At 37.2% G+C, this 24,514-nt stretch overlaps 1 protein-coding gene across 8 annotated transcripts in view; it reads left to right on the top strand.

Annotated features, from left to right (window-relative positions):
- LOC140729083 (multiple PDZ domain protein) overlaps positions 1-24,116 on the top strand; it is a 224,435-nt gene extending 200,319 nt beyond the window's left edge. For all 8 annotated transcript variants that reach the window (XM_073048416.1, XM_073048413.1, XM_073048414.1 and 5 more), the window contains 8 exons: positions 12,272-12,358; positions 13,709-13,808; positions 16,130-16,170; positions 17,245-17,367; positions 18,251-18,355; positions 19,337-19,449; positions 21,147-21,270; positions 22,590-24,116. In XM_073048416.1, the coding sequence (XP_072904517.1) occupies positions 12,272-12,358; positions 13,709-13,808; positions 16,130-16,170; positions 17,245-17,367; positions 18,251-18,355; positions 19,337-19,449; positions 21,147-21,270; positions 22,590-22,736 (840 nt within the window). In that variant the 3' untranslated portion in view covers positions 22,737-24,116. The remainder of the gene's footprint in view (positions 1-12,271; positions 12,359-13,708; positions 13,809-16,129; positions 16,171-17,244; positions 17,368-18,250; positions 18,356-19,336; positions 19,450-21,146; positions 21,271-22,589) is intronic.
- Positions 24,117-24,514: the final 398 nt, after the last annotated feature.

Below are 24,514 nucleotides of genomic sequence, written 5' to 3'. Positions count from 1 at the left end.
ATGTCAAAGATGAAAACGACCATCCTGATTGTTATCAGCGAAAGGTGCAAAAGCCAGCATCTGTGATGGTATGGGGGTGCATCAGTGCCCACGGCATGGGTGAGTTGCATGTATGTGAAGGTACCATTGACTCTGAGGCATATATTAGGATGTTAGAGAGACATATGTTGCCATCAAGGCGACATCTCTTCCTGGGATGTCCATACTTATTTCAGCAGGACAATGCCAGACCACATTCTGCACGGGCTACAACAGCGTGACTTTGTAGACACAGTGCGTGTGCTTGACTGGCCTGCTGCCAGTCCAGAGCTATCTCCTATTGAAAATGTATGGCGCATCATGAAGAGGAGAATCAGACAACGGAGACCACGGACTGCTGAGCAGCTGAAGTCTTATATCAAGCAAGAATAGACAAATTTTCCAATTGCAAATCTACTACAATTAGTATCCTCAGTTCCAAAACGATTAAAAAGTGTTATTAAAAGGGTAGGTGATGTAACACAATGGTAAACATGCCTCTGTCCCAACTTTTGTTGAGTGTGTTGCAGCCATCAAATTCTAAATTTGTGTATATTTACAAAATACAATTAAGTTGGTCAGTAAAACTATTGAAAATCTTTTCTTTGTACTTTTGTCAGTTAAGTAAAGGTTCACGTGAATTAACATATCACAGATTTTTGTTTTTATTGCATTTTGCAAAATACCCCAACTTTTCTGGAAATGGGGTTTGTATATCATAAAAAGACATTTAAATCTTTGGTTCATCGCCTAACAAATAATATATAAGAATCAGAATGATTCACAGAGCTCAATAAGAGCTTCTCTGACATGTTTGATTCCAGGACACTGGAAGAGATGTTAAGTTGCAGGAGTGCATCTTGGTGGGAATTTAAAATTGGGCTGAAGTGTAAGCAGCTCCAGCCATCAGCTTACCATTTTACTCCATTGTGCAAGGCTATTTGCACACAACCTTTCTGAAAAGATTGGGTTACAATTGGCATGTTATTTGTTCAACTAAAGCATCGAGTCCTCAGGTTTCCTAATCTTCCAGGAAATTAGTAATGAAAGCAAGGTGAGCATCCTATAATAGAGATGCCTGAGACCAAGTAAATGAAAATGTAGTCAGTGGCCACTTTATTAGATACAGCGTAGAACCCTGGGTGGTCTGCTGCTGCTGTAACCCATCCACTTCAAGATTCATCATGTGCATTCAAAGATGCTCTTTTGCACACCACTGTTGTATCATGTGGTTTTTTGAGCACCTGTCAACTTCCTGTCAGCTTGAACCAGTCTGTCCATTCTCCTCTGACTTCCCTCATTAATAAGGTGCTTTAGGCTACAGAACTACCACTCACTGGATGTTTATTGATTTTTGCACCTAGAAGGTTTGCTAGTACTTCATTGGGGTGGGGGTTTAAACTAGAGTGGCGAGGGGGGGGGGGGGGGGGGGCGAGAACCAGACTGCCAGAACAGATAGTGGTGAGGTTGTGTTAAGACTTCACACAAAGTCAGGAAACAAAAGGTTGAGCATGGTGGGAATAATGTTCTGAGTTGCTTTTATTTCAATGCAGTAAGTATTGTAGGAAAGGCAGCTCAGGGCATGGATCACTACATGGAATTATACATTGTAGCTATTCATTAGACTTGGTCGCAGGAGGAGCAGAACTGTTAGCTCAATATTCAGGGTTCTGTTGTTTTAGAAGTGATACAGTGGGAGAGATTAAAGGGGGAGGGGTGGTATTGCTAGTCAGGTAAAATGTCACGGCAGTCAGGATAGACTGGTAAACTCATCTAGTGAGGCTTTTGAGTGGAAATGAGAATACGAAAGGTATGACCACATTAATAGGGCTATATTATAGACCACTCAACAGTATGTGCGATTTTCAAGGAACAAATTTGTAGAGAGATTGCAGACTGTTACTCTTCTTGGTGCTTGCGAGAAGGTTGATCTCTTACTTAATGGAGAACCACTATATCACACTATATCCATCCAGAAAGTTGGAAAGATTATACAATGGATGTTATGGCTGAACATGCTAAGTACAAAGAGGTCATGTTGCTGCTTTATAATAAAGGGTTTAAGCCCTCCCTTATCGTTCTGAAAAATGGTGTGCAGAAATGGCTGGGATCAGTTGAACATGCACAGAAGTTTTTGAAAGCAGAAGATTAATTGCATTATATCTCTTACAAGAGCAATTATCTTTTTAGTGTTGGATAGAATAAGGTTTTAATAAATTTATATTTTGATCATTTATATATCTTGTTTTTTGATATTTTCTTTAATTTTTTTACTACTTTTTTGAGGTTTTTCTATATATTTTTTTGAAATTGTTAAAATGAATCCTCATGTTTTGGATTTTTGATCTAAGTTTTTTCTGTTTTGTCTTGGTAGGAACATAATAACCTTGAATGATTGGAGTTTTGCCAGCAGGATTTCTTTGGGAGGGTTGTCTTTAAGGTTTAGCATGCTGACTGTTCTTTTGCTGGCTTTTTGGCTTTGGGAGGGGGAAGGGGTGGGGTCTCTTTTTTTCCTTTTTCTCTGGAAGCTGGTTTGGGCTACCATCCAGATTTTCTGTTCGAGTACCTTATTTTATGGTTCATTCTCTGGTTGAACTAATTTATGGTCAGATCTTTTAACTGTTCTGTTAATTAGAATTTATGATGCATCAAAATATTAATTTACTTAGTTTTAATGTGAAAAGGTCAAATCATCCTGTGAGACAGAATAAGATTTTTGCTTATATTAAAAAGTTAATGGCCCCCATTATTTTGTTTTACAAGAAACACATGTACGTAGTTGTGACAACACATGCCTTTTTAATCGGTGGAAGGGTCTACAGTTTCATTCTTCATTCAGAGCAAAATCTTGAGGGGTCTCAATTTTTATAGATAATACAATTTCTTTTGTTCAATATAAAGTTGTCTCCGACCCTAATGGACAATTGGTCATAGTGTCAGAGAAATTAGATAATAAATTAATTGTATTTGCTAATGTGTACGCTCCCAATGTGGATGACCCAGGATTTTTTGAGCGTTTCTTTTCATTCCTGCCAGATTTGAGTTTTTATTCTTTAGCGATGGGAGGAGATTTTAATTGTTGTCTAGACCCAGTATTAGATTGTTTTTCTCTTAAATCCGCCACACCTAATAAATCAGCTTTATTTATTCAATCCTTTCTAACAATGTGATATTGTTGATGTCTGGCATTTTTTTCACCCAGCAGAAAGGAAGTATTCATTCTTCTCTCATGTCCATCAATCTTATACCAGGATTGATTATTTTTTTATTGATAGTCAAATGATTCCATTAGTTAGATCCATTGAATATAAAAAAAAGCTGTATCCGACCATTCTCCTGTATTTCTGCCTTTAAATCTTCCTGTTTTCACTCATATGTACAGATCCTGGTGTTTTAATTTATCTTTGTTATCTGATAAGGACTTTCTAAAATTTCTGGAGAATCAAATTACTCTTTTTTAAGAAAATGCGTTGGAAGAGACTTCTAGTCTTATCATTTGGGACTTTTTAAGGCATATATTAGAGGACAAATAATCTATACTGCATATATTATGAAAAAAGCTAATAAAGAGAGAACTGATTTAGTTAATCAATTAAAACAATTAGTCCAGAAATATGCTTTGGCACCAGACCCTGAACTATACAAAAGACATATTAAAATTAAAACTAAATATGATCATCTTATAACATATTCAATTGAAAGCCAACTTTTAAAAGATAGAAGCCAATTCTATATACATGGAGAAAAAACTGGTAAACTGTTGGCTAATCAGTTGAAGACCTCTATAGCTAAATGGCAAATTAAAGAAATTTGCAAAACCAATGGTGATATGACAACTGACCATTTTGAAATAAATGACACTTTTAGAGAATTTTATTCTAAATTGTATAGTTTAAATTCTGTTAAAGATAATGCTGCAGTGAACAATTTTTTAGACCAATTAAATATTCCTGAACTTTCGGTTGATAATCGAGAGCAGTTGGGTCAACCTGTTTCTCAGGAGGAAATCACTGAGGCTGTACATTCATTGCATTCTTGGAAATCTCCAGGTCCTGATGGATTCTCTGGAGAATTTTATAAGGCCTTTTCTTCATTGCTTATACCTTATTTATGTTCTACCCTTACGGATTCCTTCAAGGTGGGTAGGTTGCCACCGTCTTTTTATGAAGCTTCCATTTCGCTTATAAAAATCCCACTGAATGTTCTTCATATAGACCAATCTCTTTACTCAATGTTGATGCTAAGATCCTATCTAAACTTTTGGCCTGTAGACTCAAAATAAATTATACCTTCTATAATATCTGATGATCAGACAGGATTTATTAAAAATCAATATTCCCATTTTAATATACAACGACTGTTAAATGTTATGTATTCTCCATCCAAGGAAATATCAGAATGTGTGATTTCTCTGGATGCGGAGAAGGTTTTTGATCGAGTTGAATGGAATTACTTATTTAAAACCTTAGAAAAATTTAATTTTGGGCCCAATTTTATTCATTGGATTAAATTAATTCACTTATCTCTCTCTGCTCAGGTCCTTACTAATTTTCAGATTTCTAAACCAATTAAACTCCAACGTGGAACCAGACAAGGATGTCCGCTCAGTCCATTGCTTTTTGATTTGGTTTTAGTACCTGTAGCAATTGCCTTTTCAGAGTCTAAAGATATCACCAGTACCTTAAGGAAAGGTACTATTCATAAAGTCTCGCTTTATGCTGATGACCTATTGCTTTTTATATCTGATGTTACAACTTCTTTACCCTCTATGTTTCTTTTACTGACTAATTTTAGTCAGTTTTCAGAATATAAATTGTATTTACATAAGAGTGAATTGTTTCCTTTAAATAATTTGATACCAACCGATATTAACCTTCCTTTTAAAATTGTAAGAAAATAATTTACATATTTGGGTGTAACAGTCAATAAGAATTATAAAGCTCTATTCAAAGAAAATTTTCTAACCTTAATGAATTATGTGAAAAAGACACTTTCTAATTGTTTGTCTCTCTCTGTATCATTAATTGGTCAAATCAATTCTATTAAAATGAATATTTTACCTAAATTTATATTCCTTTTTCAAGCCGTATATGCTTTTATTCCTAAATCTTTTTTTGATTCTTTAGATTCAATTCTTTCTTCCTATATATGGAAGAACAGAAAACCCCGATTAAATAAAGCCCACCTTCAAAAAATTAAAAAGAATGGAGGCCTTGCTCTACCCAATTTTAGGTTATATTATTGGGCAATTAACATACAAAATCTTATGTTCTGGTTATATTAAATTAATCATGAGGATTGTCCAATATGGGTCTTTTTGGAAGCCAACTCTGTTACGAAATTTTCTATTATTTCTCGTCTTGGATCCTCACTTCCTTTATTTTAAATAAATTAACCGACAGTTTGGTGGTTAAACACACTTTGAGGATCTGGCTACAGTTTAGAAAACATTTCAGTTTATTGAGATTTTCCCTTTCTAGTCCTATTTTTTCTAAAAAAATTTTAAACCATCTACAACCAATCTATTTTTTAGAGAATGGGATAGATTAGGCATTAAACAATTTCAGGATCTGTTTGTTGGAGGGAATCTTTCTTCTTTTAAGCAGCTCTCAGTGAAATATAACCTATTAAATACCCACTTTTTTCAATATCTACAAATTAGAGATTTTTTAAGATCTAAACTACACATATTTCCTACCAGCCCGGATAAGAACATAATAGATGTAATTTTTAATTTGAAACCTTTTGATAATGGCTGAATATCTAATATTTATGGTCTGTTGTTGGGATTGAGAATGGCTCCTTTAGACAAAATTAAAAAAGATTGGGAAAAGGATTTACAGACTTCATTTATAGACCTGGAGGTCTATTTTCAAAATGGTTAATTCTTCATCATTATGTGCTCATCATTCCCTCCTACAATTTAAAGTGGTATATTGGGCTCATATGTCTAAAGACAAGCTCTCTTTTTTTTTGCAGATATATCTCCTTATTGTGACCGATGTAATAATGGAGAGGCTTCATTAATTCATATGCTTTGATCATGTTCAAGTCTTGAAAAATATTGGAAAGATGTATTCCAAACTTTTTCTGTACTTTTTAAAGTTAATTTTAAACCCAATCCTTTGACTGCCTTGTTTGGTATTGTTGAGGAAAGAGCTATAATTTTGGAGCCTTCTCATTTGCGGGTACTGACTTTTATTTTTCTTATGGCTAGAAAGGCGATCTTGCTTAAATGGAAGGTGGTTGTCCTTCCCTATACATGCTCAATGGTTATGCGATGTTATGTCATGTTTAAATTGAGAGAAGATTCGTTGTTCGATTTCTGATTCTAACCAAGATTTTCAAACGCTATTTAGGGCCCTTTCTGAACTATTTTAAAAATCTTTGAATTGTTATTATTATTAAAATATAGATCTGGGCTATTATTATAAAACATTATATGATAAAGTACTCTTTTTTTTTCTCTTTTTTACCAACCAGCTTTGTCTTGGTAGTGAGTGTAGATTTTTTTACAATATAATTAACCATATTATTCTATTTCGTAATTCAATTTATTTTATTTTATTTGATTGATCATGAATATGGGATACCATATCAGTGTGATTTATATATAGTGCATTTTGTGCTAAGTTATTTTGACTGATAATAAGTATCCTTATGAATTCTATATTTGTGTGTATGAAATTTAATTAAAAATATTGGAAAGAAAGAAAAAAAAGAAAGGTGGCATCCTGGGTTTTTCTGGGCCTTGAACAAACCTCAATAATCAGTTAATTGATCTGCAAGGCCAGGCAGAAGAAAGGTGACTTTACAGTCAGCTGGTTAGACCTAACCACTGCCTATGGATCAATTCCACACGTCCTCATCCTGGACCACTACCATATCCCATCGTGGCTATCCTTCAAGGTCGAGGATGATGGTCATCGTTCCGTTGATCCCCACACAGCGAAGGTGCCTGTGCATGTATTTGTTTAACGTGTACTTGATGTTGCACTCGAAGAAGCACACGATACTTCACAAATCAACCAACTGATTCCAATGACATGGAATCCACGATGATTGGAGCTGATGGATTTGCTGCAGCCTTCATCCGCCTTCACAGCTGTTGAGTTCGAAGTAACTTTGTCCGCCTGTACCACCAATGAGGACTTGGTTGGATTGTTCTTTGTCAAGTCAAGTCAAGTCAACTTTTATTGTCATTTCAACCATAACTGCTGGTACAGTGCATAGTAAAAATGAGACAACATTTTTCAGGACCATGGTTTACATGACACAGTACAAAAACTAGATTGAACTACGTAATAATAAAAAAAACACAGAGAAAGCTATACTAGACTACAGACCTACACTGGACTGCATAAAGTGCACAAAAACAGTGCAGGCATTACAATAATGGATAATAATTACAATAATAAGGGACCTCACCCTTGATCTTTCCGCCATGGGTGACCCTACCAGGAGCATAGTTCCAGGTGGCATCGCTCTCAGGATCTCAGGATGACACAAGCTTCTCCACCACAACAAGGTGACAATCCACGGAGAAGACCATATCCCACCAGTAACATGAGACATTATCACCGGCTACCTAGGAGGATCCAAGCTACACTTCACTTCAGCCCTCTTTACAACCAAGTGGCAAGACCTCCAAAAAGGAATTCCAGCTGGCTGCATCATCTTCCCCCCCCTCTTGTTTTTCATGGGTATGAATCTTCTCATATCAGCAGTAGCCAAGGCCCAGTTTTGGAGCTCGGGATCTGACATCCTGCAATACGGGGAGTTTATGGATGACATCACAGTAACCACTGTAACTGGAAACAAGCAAGATGGGTGTTGGAAACCCTGGGCTAGGATGGCCTTCAAGGCCAGGAACTCCAGATACATGGTGATCAAAAAGGGCAAGGTTACTATGTTTCTATGTTTACTAGCAAGTTCAGTCTTCAAGTACAGGGAGAAGTCATTCCATCCATGGAGGACAGCCCAGTAAAGTGTCTTGGAAATTGGTTTAATGCAGCAATGACAGACAGCACCTGCATCACCGACACTGTAAAGCAGACTGAAGAGCTGCTGAAGAATATCAGCAAAACTAACTCTTTGGTAAATTTAGGACATGGTTGTAGCACATGGACTTCTATCAAGGCTACTCTGGTTGTTCCCAGTGTATGAGATCCCCATGATCATTGTAGAAGGCATTAAGAGAAAAGTTAACAAGCACCTGTGGAGGTGGGCTGGGGATTCCACCCCCCCCCCCCAAGTTTTCCTTCAGTGGGTCACTACATAAGATCAGACCAGCTGCCATTGTCATCAGTAGTGGAGGAGTCCAAGGTGGAAAAGTGTAGAGTTGTGTTAACACTAAGGGGCTCCGCTGACGAGCTAATAAACTGAGCAGGAGTCACAACAAAATCAGGCAAAAAGTGGGCCACCAAGTCAGCCGTAGACTAGGCAGTGAGCTCCCTGCAATTGAGAGACATCATTAGTAACTTATGCCTGAGCCAGCAAGGCTTCAGCCCTGCACACTTCAATGATTAGGGAGTGCGAGTGCAAGGGATAGCCATGACATGGTCCAGGCAGAGGTATGGAATCGTGGGGATGAAAGGCAGTTATTGAAGGCAGTGAGGTTGGGTGTCACAGGGTACCTAGACAAAATGGAATCTTCCCAAGCACAAGATCATTTGGGCAGCGCTTTGGAGACTGGAGCCCTTCCGCATTTCTTTCCTCCTATGATTCCTATATGACACTCTCTCTACACCATCACAACTGCACACGAGGGCTGAGAGAGGACCTTAACTGGAAGCTTTGTAGTCAGCAGGGTTCAGTGGCACACGTACTGTCAGGATGCAAAACAGCTTCAACACAAGGACGGTATAGGTGGTGCCACAATAAGGTCCTGCTGTCCCTTGCTGACACACTGGAGCAAGAGATGTGTAAAAAGAGACCAACTGGCCGAGAGGCAATCAGGTCAGTCTTTGTCATCAAGAAGAATGCCATGCCAGTCATATCTAAGAGGCCTAAATCCAATCTGCTGCAAACTGCCAAATCATGGGAGGTGAGTGTCGATGTGGCGAGGAGGCTGCAGTTCCTGAAGGTGGTGCAAACCACACTTTGACCAGACATCATACTATGGTCCACCAAAAACAAGAAAGTTGTCCTGATGAAGCTCACAGTACCATGGGAGAAGGATGCGAGGAGGCTTACAAGAGCAGGGCCCTGAAGTACCAATCCTTAGTCCAGGAGAGTAGGGACAAAGGATGGCAGAGCTCGCTATTGCCCATGGAGATCATCCATCGAGGGTTCCCAGCAAGGTCAGCATGGAGATTACTGTCTGCATTAGGCCTTGATGAAAAGAGCAAAAACTAAGCAGCTCATAGGAAGGGGGAGGATGTAGAAAGAGCTTTTGCTAGATATGGAGCAAGCAAGAGGAGTTGAGCTGGAAGTCAGGAGCAAATAGACAGTGACTTAGCCACCACTGCTGACCCACTAACTGGAGAGTGTAGTGGTTAAGGGTCGATACACTCTATGAAGTTTGGGCACCAACTGATGACATCTGCCCAGCTAAAGGCTACAGTTATCTCATCAGGTAACTGAAGAGAGCACCCTGGTGTATGATGCAAGCAAGAAACATAAGGTTGTTATCGTAGGTGATTTTAACTTTCCACTTGCTAACTAGGACTTCATACTGTAAAAGGACTAGGTGGGATGGAGTTCATCAGATAAGTTCAGGAAAGTTTCCTTAATCTGTACATTGAATTCCCAATGAGAAAGTGTGAAATATTAGATCTCCTATTAGGGAATGAGACAGGGCAAGTGACAGAAGTTTGTGTAGAGGAACACTTTGCATCTAGAGATTATAATGTCATTAGTTTCAAGGTAATTATGGAAAAGGATAGATTTCTCAGGTTCAGAATCTAAGTTGGAGAAAGGACAATTTTGAATCTTATCAGAGAAGATCTAGCACATGTGAATTGGGACAGCCTGTTTTCTGGCAAAGGGGTACTTAGTAAGTGAGAGGCCTTCAAAAGTGAAATTTTGAGAGTACAAAGCTTGTATGTCCCTGTCAGAATAAAAGGCAAGGATAAATAGTTTAGGGAACCTTGATATTGCGAGACATGTCCTGGCCCTGGTTAAGAAAAAAATTTGTTGCATAGCAGGTACATGCAGGTAGGAACAAATGAGGAACTTCAGGAATGTAAGAAATGCAAGAGAACATTTAAAGAAATCAGGCGGAGCAAGAGAAGGCATGAAGTTGCTCTACCAGAGAAGGTGAAGGAGAATCCCAGGGCTTCTACAGATATACTAAGAGCAAGAGGATTGCAAAGGACAAAATTGATCCTCTGAAAGATCAAAATGCTACTGTATGCGTGGAGACAAAAGAGATGGGGGAGATCTGAAATGGATTTTTTGCATCAGTATTTACATGGGAGATCCTGTACAGATTACAAAGGAGGAGGTGTCTGATGTCTTGAGGCAAATTAAGTCCCCAGAGCCTGACAAGGTGTACCCTTGGACCCTTTGAAAGGCAAGTACAAAAATTGCAGGAGTCTGAATAGAGGTATTTAAATCCCCTTTAGCAACAGTTGAGGTACCAGAGGATTGGAGGATAGCTAATGTTGTTGTTCTGTTTATGAGAAGCTGTAAGAGTAAATCTGGAAATTATAGGACCGACACCAGTAGTTGGAAAGTTATTGGAAGGTAATCAAAGGGACCAGATATATGAGTATTTTGATAGAAAGTGAGTTATTAGGAATAGTCAGTGTGGCTTTGGACCCATTAGAGATGTTTATCAGTAGCGCTGTGTATGCAGGGCCCTTAGAACTGTCAATGATCCCTCCCATCTATCCAAAAATATCTGATCCCCTACCATAAAGCAGGAGGTTCTGTAGCATTAGGACAAGAACTGTTAGGATAGGAAACAGCTTCGTTCCCCTAGGCCATAAGACTACTGAATTCCCTGCCACCACCGGGGTCTCATCACATATGAAGTGCAAATAGTGTTATACTGTTTACTTGTTTAACTTGTGTCATATATGCACCTTATTATTTGTTAATTCATTTGTGGTAGTATTACTTTATGTGTTATGTGTGTCAGTTGTAAGTACTGTGTTGTGCACCTTGTTGTGGAGGAACATTGTTTTGTTTGGTGTTATACGTATGGTTGAATAACAAAAAAGTGAACTTGAAAGGAAATAAGACTTTAAAGACCAGACATCAGCTCTTTCTTTATAGCTCAGTTTCCAGGGCAAACCCAAAAAATTAGGTCTTCTTATGTCTCCTGTATTGGTATACCTGACAAATGTATGTGGCCACACAGTGGTTCAGCTGATGGATCTACTGCCTCTACTCCAGCGAACTAAGTTCAGTCCTGACTTAGGGTTGTACCTGTGCATCGTCTGTATGCTTTTCCTGTGATAGGATTGGTTTATCTGAGTGCACCAGTTTCATCTCACATGCCCAAGTAATATGGGCTGGTAGATTTTTGGGCCCTCTATTACCCTTATGTGTAAACACGAGGAAATCTGCAGATGTTGGAAATTCAAACAACACACACAAAATGCTGGTGGAACACAGCAGGCCAGGCAGCATCTATAAGGCGAAGCACTGTCTACGTTTTGGGCCGAGACCCGTCATCAGGACTAACTGAAAGGAAAGATAATAAGAGATTTGAAAGTAGTGGGGGAAGGGGAAAATGCAAAATGATAGGAGAAGACCGGCGGGGGTGGGATGAAGCTAAGAGCTGGAAAGGTGATTGGCGAAAGTGATACAGAGCTGGGGAAGTGAAAGGATCATGGAATGGGAGGCCTCGGGAGAAAGGAAGGGGGGAACACCAGAGGGAGATGGAGAACAGGCAAACAACTAAATATGTCAGGGATGGGGTAAGAAGGGGAGGAGGGCATATATGTAGGTGAGTTGGCAGAAGCTGGGGAAAGTTGATGGGAATGTAGGGACAATGCAATGGGATTAGTCGAGCATGAGTACAAATAGCAGCCTAATGGCTGGTGCAGACTTGGTAGGTTGAAGGGCCTGTTTCTGTGTTACATGATTTACCAGGTTTTCTAAAGGTCTTAGAAGCATGTAATACATATATTTCTCCCAGTTCATTAAAGTACAATCACATGATAGAAACAATTATAAAATGATATCTAAAAATATTTTTCTTACTTTGTTACTTCCCAAATGATCTTTTTTATATATTTTTTTTTGCAAGTTGTAATGTGGTCAGGCATTCGTACAGTAACCATTCCCTTCTGATTTCTAGTGTGCACAAGGCGCAGTAAAATTGGAGGTTGGCAGGTTGAAGACTGGATCATTCTCATCTGAAAGAAGAGTTTCTCAAAGTAGCCAGGTTTGTATGTTTAACCTGATGCCTGGTCTGCAGTAAAATCTGCCTCATTGTAGTAGCCTATTCATCTCTTGTTCATTTTATCAGAACCAATTTAAAAAAGTGATCATTTCAAGCACAGTAATAATTCTTTTTAAATAAAGAAAAAATCCGTTAACTGTTTAATAATTCTAGTCAACAGAATGGAAACGGGTGTCCCCCGCTTTTCAAACGTTTGTTTTACGACAACTCGCTGTTACGAAAGACCTACATTACTACCTGTTTTCGCTAACCAAAGAGGATTTTTGCTTTTATGAAAAAAAGACGCCCGCTTTATACGTGTGTTTACCCCAAGGAAGACTACAATGACTGTGAAGCCTTGTGCAGGCAGTTGTTTGTGCATGCGTGTACGTGCGTACGTATGCATGTATGTGTGTAGGCGTGTATGTGCGTAGGCGTGTACATGCCAATTTTTTTCCCTCCAAATCGATTTTGGCTCACTGTCTTCCCGATTTTGATAAGTGAAACTACACCGTACCTACTTTATATAGGGTGTATATTTATCATATCATTCCTGTTTTACTATATATTAGTGTTATTTTAGGTTTTACGTGTTATTTGGTATGATTTGGTAGGTTATTTTTTGGGTCTGGGAACGCTCAAAAATTTTTCCCATATAAATTAATGGTAATTGCTTCTTAGCTTTACGACGTTTCAGTTTAAAAACAGTTTCATAGGAACGCCGTACCTTCGGATTGTGGGGGAAACCTGTATTTATTTAAAAAATACTAGAACAATTTTCCTTCTTGCTTTCTGAATTATAGGCAGCTGCTTCTCAGATATTGATAATTACCATTAATTATAATACAATAGTAATTATTGATAATTACTATTATAAATAGGCCCTGATTTTAGTCACTGGTGATGAGATGCTGACATATACTACAAGTTTAATATTGTAGGATGTTGAGCATTTAAAAGGATTAATTTAGACTGCTGCAGTAGTATTTCAAGATTGAAAGTTTGGATCATCAACATTTTACCTTGGTACTATACTTTCTGAATTATGATTTCAGTACTAAAATTTCTAAAAGAAAAGCTTATTTTTTTTCCTGCATAAAACATTACCTGTAATTTAAAAATACTTGTGGTGGATATTGTAAGTTTTTAATGTTTTAAAGCCTGTATGAAATAATATATTTATATTTTCATTCTACAAATTAAGGATTGTTAATTTTTAAAGGCGAAACATGCCTTGTAAAATATACCTGCTGTAGGTAGAGTATTTGAATATCTTCAAATTTGCAATACTCAGAGCAATTGTTCTCATTACATTTGAAATTGATGTCATATTAATTAGGACTATTCCCACAGGTCAGTGAAGGGAGTTGCGGTGGGCTGATCCCTGTCTGTTCTGCTGCTTCTGGATCTACTCAAGCTGAAGTATATGAAACCGGAAACCGAAAACATGCCTGTAAGAGTCATTAACCTTGCTTGGCAATATTAATTTAGAGTACAGTTCTTGAAGTTATAGTTTGTGCATGACTTGGGTCTGCATTCTCAGAGTATCGCAGAGCTTTTAGTGCTTCCTCCCTTATAACCAATTTGTTGTGTTTAAAATCATAATAAAAATTTACATATTACTTAGAATTTAAGAGGATATCTAAATTGCATTCAGATAATTCCCTTATTGCTGTTTTGTACAATTGTAGCAAAGCCTAAAGTTCACCATTATCTCACAGAACAGATAGGATTTGCTAGTCAATAAATGATATCAAATGAGTTTAGTTTTTGTTGTAGTAGATGTGTGTGACTCATAGGCAGTTAATATTTGATAACTTGACACTTATTTTGAACAATGTTCATGTAAACAAGACAAACCATCGTAACACGGCATCTGCTATTTTTATTGTATATGAAAGTAATGTTAGATTGATACAATGGCATCATTTCTCTTTGCCTAGCATTAGGAATAGAGTCAATTACTTGCAGGGCATGTTACAACAATGCTTTTACTATTGAAGATCAATCTTTATTGAGGTAAAAACTTTGAACAATCAGTCTAGAATGTTAAAATCTCAATCATTCTAAAATTTTAAACAAAATATACATAATTTTCTCAGTATCAACATGACTTCAGAATAATAGACATATGTGATCACATCTCTCTGTCAGGAAACTTCATCTTAAATTTTTCCGTATACAAACACTTCATTAGTAGTGCAAGTTAATCTCCAGTTCTCCTAGGTTCTGTTACTTGGCTGAACTATTGTATTTTTCTAACATGTTTTCAGACTGCTCTCCCTCTGTATTCTCTCAGACACAAGCTTTATTACTGCCAGAATCTCATCTTGTTTGTCAGAAATATCTTTGGTATCGATCTTATAACTTACAATTAAAACTCCCTGGCTCTAGTAAACTGTGGTAGTTTAGAGATAAAATTAATGGAGTTGATAATAATAAGCTTTTATAAACTCCCAGGAACCAATCTATAGGCTCTGTTTGACTCATTTCTGACACTTCCAGTCAAGAATCATCCAAAGCAAGTAATGTGATCTCTGATGAATAATATGAGATCTAATAAAGGGTGTCAGCCGGAACTGTTGACTGTTTATTTCTCTCCATAATGCTGCCCGAATTGCGCACTTTATGGGTGTTTCTCTGGGTTTCCAGAATCTGCATGATCTTTTGTGTTTGTAGTGTGATTTCCACAGACGTGTGCATCAGATGGAATTAATCTCCATTCCCATTCATTAGTGACATTTATTACATGTTGTTTGGGGATGCCATTGTGGGTCTTTCCTGGGACAGTATTACTGTGACCTGGGATCCCACTCTTAAGTCCTGATACATCTCCTCCAGAATTCCACCCTTAGCCCTATTGTTCCAACCCATCCAACATCTAATTCCTTAGGCAACATACTCATTTCCCAATTCCTACTCCCTCTTAAAAAGTTACTAATCTTCAGCACACAAAGGAAAAGATGTCATTGCTTAAGCACCATAGAACTTTGCAGCAGCATGCTTGTGCTTAAAACAGTCATTGTGTGACATGCAACGGCTCTGTAGGAGCAGAATTTCTCAAACATTAACCTTTATTGATCCTGTTTGTTGTACAGATCCTTCTCTGACTTAAAGGAGTGTTTCATAATTCTAACACCTTGCATTTTCTATACCTATTCAGTTTTTAACCTTACACATTGCTTGCAGAAAATCAAGACAATGCTAATGTTTAATAGAACGAAGGTTTTTGAAGATTTTAATCTAGTTTTGTTTTTGAATACACATTAATGCTTTAATGTCTTGTCTATCAGCCTAGGGTTTGTTGTGAGATACAATCTCAGTCTCAAAGTGTTTGGGATGCCTTTAAGGTTTTGCTGTGTTTAGTTTCCTAAGTTTATCTACTTTTGCATATTGGCTGTTTGTCAGTCTTGTGTGTAGTTTTTCCATTGTATTTCTTTGTTCTATGGTTAATGCCTGCAAGAAATTGAACCTCAAGGTAGTATATGGTAACAGAAATGCACTTTAATTATAAATTTGCTTTGAAGTAAGGCAAACAGATTGTTCATCATGCTTGGCTTGTTTGCACAAGGGAACTTAACTTCATGGAAGAATATTCTCAATCTGAAAATGATAGCTGATAAATGTTCTTCATTTGCTAGTGTGTCATTCCATGAAATTTAGTAACTTGTATATTTCCTGATAATCCATGATTTTATTTTGTGTTTTACTGATGAATTACTCAGATTAAATTTTAAGACTAGAAAACAAATCTTGTTCTTCCTTTAAATAAAGGGACGGAGATTAAAGGGCTAAGGACAGTGGAGTTTACAAAGGTGAGCTGCTATCTTTTATAATTTCTAAAGTAAGCTATTCATAAAATTCTATACAGAACAGTGTGTAACTTTCTTTACATTGAATGTAGTGCAATCTTTCCATTCTATGTACAAAGCATTAGTGTCACTCATTTGGCTTCTTTGAAACTATGCACTCTTCATGTGTTTGATAAAGTTTCAACCTGTTTAAACCAGACTTCATAGTGGTGCAAGACACTCTGCTCTGCTGGCATACTAAAGGCCCAAACACATAAATTTGATAATGACCACATAATATATTTAATGTTATTTGTTGAAAGATAAATAGTGACTAGGACATTGCAAAGAATGTCCACTCTTCTCTCATACTTTAATACCATGTGATCTTTTATTGCAAAATTGACTAACAGGGCAATATTTAATACCTCATTCATAACATCACTCATTTTATAGTGCAGAACTACTTTAGGACTGCACTAGTGACTGGAATGAAGCTGAAACCCAAAAATTTCAGGCTTGAGGTGTCCTAGTAGCTGAGTCACAGCTAACAAACTCAAAGGCAGCTTTAGCCATTGTGAAAACAGGGCTGGATTGCATTTGCTGTAGAAAGCAAATTATTGTGTAAATGCAAATTACATTATTGTGAAGTTATCTGTTATATGGAATTAGATTTGCTTTTTTCATGTGATAGGGGATCAGTCACCTCTATGACTACTTTTAAAACATTTCTTAAAATCTGACTCTGATTCGTATTTTGTTTACTGCTGAATTTCTCCTCCAGTTCACCAACTGTTTTACTTCCCTTCCTGTGGAGGAATTATATAAATCTATATTCTGATGGTAAATATAGTAATACAAGTCTGAGAGGATTTCTGATATGCATTTCTAATAAAATGATACAAGAGAGATGTCTTCACACACAGGGTGAGAATTATCATTTTTATGAATGCTAAAGGAACATTACTAGTGAAGTCCATTTCCATAATTTGTTTCTAGTGGAGTCCTTATTGAACTTGCACAATACAGAATGAATTTCTAATATTGCATAATTTTGTTTCTTCCACTTTATAATTCATGTGATGTTTGTAATTGCAGGGTCCTACGGATTCACTGGGTATCAGCATTGCAGGAGGAGTGGGCAGCCCTCTTGGAGATGTTCCCATTTTTATTGCAATGATGCAACCAAACGGAGTAGCAGCCCAGACACAGAAACTTCGGGTAAGTTAGTAAGTTTAGCTTGTATCCTTTAAATTGCTATCAGTTTTTAAGTTGTTTTTCTTTTCCCCAGAAGAATTTTTGTTTGTTTTTTCCCATTGTCCTCAACAAAAATTGATGTAAGTAGTCTCATAAAGAAATACCATAGTTTTTTTAGCAGTCAACTGCTAAGGTATTCACTCATTGTAATATTACAATATTAAATGTAAAAATTTTACTTCAGTCTGTTCATTTACCCAGCTTGCAGTAAGATCCTTTATCATGGTATTATCTAATAAAGCTCTCTGTTATTTCTGCTTTCTTCTGTACATGTGCAGTTTTCAGTATTTGTTTCTGTATTCCAACTATGTTGTGTCAATGGATTTGAAATGTGTCACTGCAAATGTTGAGTTATGCAAAGCCCCCAAAGAAATACATATCAAATGTATGACATCTCAGCATCGAAATTAAACCACATTGATTAATCCTTCCTGTAGCTCATTATCCTGAGCTGTTCTACCAGTGATAATCTTTGAAGCTACTTATCCACTCATCCAGAAATTAAAAATAGTTGTGTACTTTGAGAATTGGACCACCCAGCTGATTCCTGAATGTGGTTAAAAAGAGGCAGGATCATCAGCTGATGGTTCCCATTACGTAGTGTTTGTTTTGATGTGGTAAACTCTAACATAGTGCAAAGTATCATCGTAAAGGAATCCAAGAACTTGTTGCACAGAACGACATCCTTACTGAGCTCAGTTTCAATATTTTTTAAAAAGTGTTGTAATTCCATTTGGCTAGCTGTACTTTGTACTCTGTGTAGTTGTAACAGTGTAACTTCAATCTAAGTGACTTAATTAAAAAGTTGATACAGCAGCTAATTTTTAATCTTGTTTCTTAATTATAGGTTGGAGACAGGATTGTAAGTATTTGCGGAAAATCTACAGAGGGAGTGACCCACTCCCAGGCAGTCAACTTACTGAAAAATGCTTCTGGACGTATTGAATTACAGGTAAAATAAATTTTTAAAATATGCACTACACTTGGATTTAACATTTAAAAGTATTGATTTTGTGCTTGCTGGGAAATGCCTGTGGTTCCAATATGGTATCACGGGAATATTTCCTCATGAGGGCTATCAAATTCTGGATTTCATCATGAATGGAAGTCAGCAGTTCTTAATCAGCAGCTTTCCTGCTCTCTGGTAACGAGGTCATCCTAGTGTCCAGCAGCAGAGTGTGAGCTTGCAGCAATACACCTAACACTGATACTACAGAAACTACCTACTGTTATACCTGGCAAAGAACCAGTCAATTTATTTCAATGAAGAGAAGCAGTTACAAGAAATCTAGAAAAATCACATTATTTTAAAATTATTATTTCTGAATATTATTTGGAAATATTTAAATATTATTTAATTATTGCCAAATTAAGTGTTGTGTTTTTTAAAATTCTTTTGATTTTTAATTTTTGTGTTTAATTAATCACATCTTGGCAACTGCTTCAATATCAGATGATTAGAAATTATATTGGGCTTTGTTAACTGTAAACTAGTAAGCCAAACATGGTTGAGCAGCTATCAAAGCTTCTTTCACCCAATTTCTGGGCAGGGCTTATTCTACTCCCTCCCATATGACAGCAATGGTTTACACCCAACAATAAGTTAAGCAGGACCTCAAATTTAGCACTTTGTTGACAATAATAAATGCTTGGAAAGTGGATATTTAGGTTTGTGGCAAGTGTGCATGGCTTGATATTGCTAGTAAGTTTTGATAAAATTCTGTTACTTCATTATGCTGCATTGTAAAGTCATTATTATGGTCCAGTGTTGCTGCTGATAAGCAACTGCTGGCTTGCTGTATTATATATCCATAACTCAAATTTTAGAGTTCAGTAAAGGTGAATTTCTGTTACCCAAACTGCAGTCATATGCGGTACGCTGCATAGCATCATACTACATAAGGCATTTTGATAAAACTTTGATTGCTCATAGGTTGTTGCAGGCGGTGATGTTAGTGTGATAACCAATCAGCAACAGGAACATGCAACAACTACCCTTTCACTGTCAGGGCTGACAGCAAGCAGCATCCTTCATGATGACTTGGCGTAAGTATTTTCTAAGGATATGGTGCAATTATTGTTCGTAAACTCTAGCACGGAACTAACCAATCGATCTCTCCTTCACAAAAGTCAAGAAAATGGAGTTGGAGAAGTTGAATGGAAGGATGAGTTCAGCCAGATGTGTACTGATTGAGACAGGGGTTAGTGTGATGGAGACCCTCTGATTCTCCCTTGAAGAGGGTCTGCAGATCATTAAGCTATTGTCTGTTGGGATAAACCTTGTAGAAGATTGGCAGAGCTGTTGAAGGTATGCTACAGCACTAGAAGCATTCACAAATATTTGAGCATTCTGGTTAACAAACTGGTTAAGAAAACACAATTTATTTGTATTTTAAAATTAAGTGATGGAAATGAAAAACAGAAAATATTAAAATTTCACTCATCACAGTCTGGGCCTAAGCTTGAGAATCTGTAAAGATTTAGGAGTAAGAAATATACCAATGATGAGGAACTTAAGCTGAATAAAGGGTTTGAAGAAGCTGGAACCATTCTTGGAAAAAGGAAAGTTGACAATTCTTCTGTTAATGATTAATGGTGGTCATAAACCTGGTATGCACTAACTAAAGAGATGGAAGAATCGCATTCTCTGAGTAGATGGATCTGGTGATTAAGGCTATGTTCACACTAGACCAGATAGTTTTGAAAACACCAGTTTTGCATAAAAACGATAGGCATCCACACTATGCATTTTAAAAAATATCTCTGTCCACATTAAAATGGATATTTCGGCAAATCTCCTCCCACTGCACGTGCAGGACACATCTACCAAAAACAAGCAACGTGTTTGGTGTTGAATCTTGCTGTGAAAGTGCACATTTGTGCAGTTACAGACTAGAGAAACTTAAACGATGGACAGCTGTTGGCTCTCGCACAGGAGGACTTAAAAGTTAAAAAAAAAACTAATACTGGAGTGTATGGAGGCAACCGACAGGGAGTTCACGGACAGTATGACCCGGCTAACGATGAACATTGAAAATCTGACAAACTCTGTTGCATTAATAAAGCCACTTGTTAAATGTATAAAACATGTCTGCATCAGTGTTATCTTGTACTTCCATACAATATTACATTAGGCTGTTACACATCTATTATCAGAGAAGTACTTGCATAAATAGGTAATCCACCTTCATACGAGCAAGGACAGAAAACAGGGCAAAGTGAGTATACTTATTTATTCAGTAAATTATGGGTCAAAGTATTTGGTGAGTACATTTCTAACTCTTCTGGCTTCAGTCTCTTTGCCGTCTGTTCTGAAATTGTTAGGTTGTGTTCAAGAAAACATTGAAATGGCGCGCTGCCGTCACAATCTGTTCTGGCACGTCATGACAGCATTTTTAGATTTCTCCAGTTACCGCATCCACACTGCTCCGGCCAATCCAGCATTTTCAAAATTACACACCCTGGAGAGCGTTTCTGAAGAGCTCTAGTTTCGGGGGACTGTTTTAGTGTGGATGGAGGGTAAAAACAAAGACAAAAAGCTTCAGTTACGGATTTTTCCGGTGTAGTGTGGACATAGCCTAAGTTTAAGAATGATAGGTTAATGCTGGAGTGTTGAACTAAGTTGAATAGAGCAAACCAGAAACCAACCCCTCCCTTTCACCTACTGGTAATGGTGTAATTATCTCACCGACAACATCTAATCAATGCAGTTCTTAACATCACTGTTTCCATTTGTTTCTCAGGCCTCCACAATACAAGACAATTACTTTAGACAGAGGTGCTGATGGTCTGGGATTTAGCATTGTTGGTGGATATGGCAGTCCTCATGGGGATCTGCCTATTTATGTTAAAACAGTCTTTGCAAAGGTAAGCAGTCAACAGAAATGTTTAAAATTCTAAAACATGTATTTTCTGGTGCCTTTCAGATACAATTTCAAAGGCATATTAATGTATTTCAACATTAAACTAAGTGAGCCATTGTACTAGATGTGTTGCTCTTTCACACTATTTAAATATTCTAATTGAACTACAAATTCTCAACTAGAATGGAAGCTGATCATTTCAGTACTGGGGTATTGAGTACTGTGGAAGGGTGGAGGAATTGCAGGTAGTGGTCAGGTAGGAATAGTGTTCCTGCTACAAACCATTTGTCCATGGTGGAATGTGTGAGTATAGAAAAGAGCAGTGGTTAGAATGCAACAGGACTATATGATCAAAGAGTCCACCAAGTCTCACCAGCCGGCTTAGCGATGAATGTTAATTTAGAGTCATATTTAAGCACGTAAGTACCCATAAAACTTGAAGGGAGATGGTGGAAACTTGAGGAAGTTTCTTCATTATTTAGACCAATATCAGTGCAAATGTTCTAGATACAGTGGCATGCAGAAGTTTGGGCACCCCTGGTCAAAATTTCTATTACTGTGAATAGTTAAGTGAGTAGAAGATGAACTGATCTCCAAAAGTTATAAAGTTGAAGATGAAACATTCTTTTCAACATCTTAAGCAAGATTGGTGTATTATTTTTGTTTTGTACAATTTTAGAGTGGGGGAAAAAAAGAAAGGAGCACCATGCAAAAGTTTGGGCACCCCAAGAGATTTGAGCTCTCAGATAATTTTTACCAACATCGATGGCTCCTTGGTAGAGATCGTAAAGAGCACCAAATTTCTTGGTGTTCACCTGACGAAGAATCTCACCTGGTCCCTCAACACCAGCTCCATAGCAAAGAAAGCCCAGCAGCATCTACTTTTTGCGAAGGCTGAGGAAAGTCCATCTCCCACCCCCCCATCCTCATCACACTCTACAGGGTTTGTATTGAGAACATCCTAAGCAGCTGCATCACTGCCTGGTTCAGAAATTGCACCATCTCGGATCGCAAGACCCTGCAGCGGATAGTGATGCCTTTTGGAAATCAGGTCATCTTTTACTCGCTTAGCTACACACAGTAACAGAAATTTTGACCGGGGTGCCCAAACTTTTGCATACCACTGTATGTGGTAAATTGTGGCAATTGCATAATTGCGATAGATTTATTCTATGCTGCCATTAGTACAGGAAATTAAATAAATGTAATGCCAGTTACTTATAGTAATCAGGAAGATGTATTGTGGTTTCCTTGTACACATGTTACATAATTAGAGTAATGTCATTATAAACTGACCTGAAGGAAGAATATTGTGACTTTTAGGGAGCAGCTGCAGAAGATGGACGCCTGAAACGTGGTGACCAAATCATTGCTGTCAATGGACAAAATCTAGAAGGTGTCACACACGAAGAAGCTGTCAGTATTCTGAAGCGTACAAAGGGGACCGTTACGCTAACGGTACTCTCCTAATTGGACCTTTCAGATGAAGACTTGGTTGATTATGACTTGTGTTGATCTAATGGACGAGAACAGATTTGGGGGTTATTTGATTAGTAATTCCACTAATTTAATGAAGAGGATGCATTTTATGAAATGTACATCTACTTGGCATTAGTAACTCTTAAACTATAAGTATAAAAATATGAACAATATTGAAAAGAACTCAAGCAAAGCATTAATTTGGAATTGCAGTGTAAATTGGTTAAAAAAAACTTAGTAGTATAACAGACCTAATAAATTAGTGCATCATGTTCTGGAGATTTATTGTAGTAGATAAGAGTACTGTCTTCCCTCCAAAGGCAAGCTATTTACAATACATTTTAGACATTTATAATTTGCCCTGAGATTTATAATTTACCTTTGTATTACTTTTTAAACTTCTAAATTGTAGTGCAATTACTTTTTTATTCCTGCATTTTTCTCCTCTAAAATGGCTGCTTGATAACTTCTTGTAGGGGAACCACAGCAGCTTCATCAGCACAGGAGGGTTCAGAGTAACAGAGGACAGTTTTTAAATGTAAATGGAATCTAGAAAATGTTGGAACTGAGGGGAAATACTGTCAGAAAGACTTGGGGCTGTACAAAGAAACATTGCATTTTCAGTAAATATGTTTGACTTGTAAGTACGTATCAATACTTATTCTAGGAGTCATTAAGTAACATGCCCAGACCAGCCTCTGTTCAAGAAAAAGTCAGCAGCTGTTACAAGGCTTTGGGCAATGTGCAGTATTTAACTTCAGTTTAGGTAGAAATACTGTTCTGTGAAGTCGGATTGTCTTCACAGTTTGGATGGTAGCATAACAGAATGGATCATGATCTCCTTATAAAACGTGCAGTATTAATCCTTTTAACTTTGGAATGCAAATTAGCAGACTCCATGAAAGTTGATCCACTTCTCTAAATTATTACCACCCAAAGTCAAACAGTCTATGAAATTAACTCAATAAGTTGCTGCTATTTATTTGCAACTATTTAATAAAAGTTCTTGACGAGTGCTTCTCCTTTGATTCACTACTTGAGCAGGAAATTACATGACAATTGTCAGTAAGTTGGACAGTTAAACCTGTGTAGCAGTACATTACCATTTACTCATTTTGTTTTGATACACTGTGTGCTATTGAATGTTAGTGTGTAAAATCTTTTCAAAGGCGTCCATTTTTTGACTTCAGTTTACAAACATGACTGTTAATAACCAATTTTGGTAACTGTAACAATTTGTCTTAAAATCCTAAAATGTGTATTTTGTTTGTTTGTTATTTGAATGCAAAGATTCAACAGCAGCTGTTTTTGATTTGATGTCCACTTTTCTCAATGTGAATGTAAAAGCAATAAATTAACTCTTAACAAAAATTGCTCATTATATGTTTCAGTGTTGTAAACCCACATGAGTTAGCATTTCATTACCTCTTTCCTGATCCCTTAAATTTTGCACCTTTTCCTTGAGTGAGGAACAAATTCTGCCTGTTCCCAACTCCAACTCCCAGGCTACTTAGATCACTGCAGTTCACAGCCAAGAGCACACTTAGCTCAAAGACTGCCATTGTGCAGCAAAAATAGTGAATGATTCAACTACACATGGAATATAAAAAGAAAACCAAATTTGGAAGTTATCCCAGCAAGCCATTAAGTTGGGGAGAGCTAATTTAAACTTGAACATAGTAGCAGTACAGAGGGAAGTGAATATTAGTGCAATACAAACACTGTAACTGGGAGAAATACATCTTATCACTTAATGATTTGGCTCAAGT

The sequence above is a fragment of the Hemitrygon akajei genome, chromosome 6, assembly GCF_048418815.1.
Source record: "Hemitrygon akajei chromosome 6, sHemAka1.3, whole genome shotgun sequence".
Classification (NCBI taxonomy): domain Eukaryota; kingdom Metazoa; phylum Chordata; class Chondrichthyes; order Myliobatiformes; family Dasyatidae; genus Hemitrygon; species Hemitrygon akajei.
The sequence above is the reverse complement of the archived record's forward strand: the minus strand, read 5'-3'. Positions and strand labels throughout refer to the sequence as shown.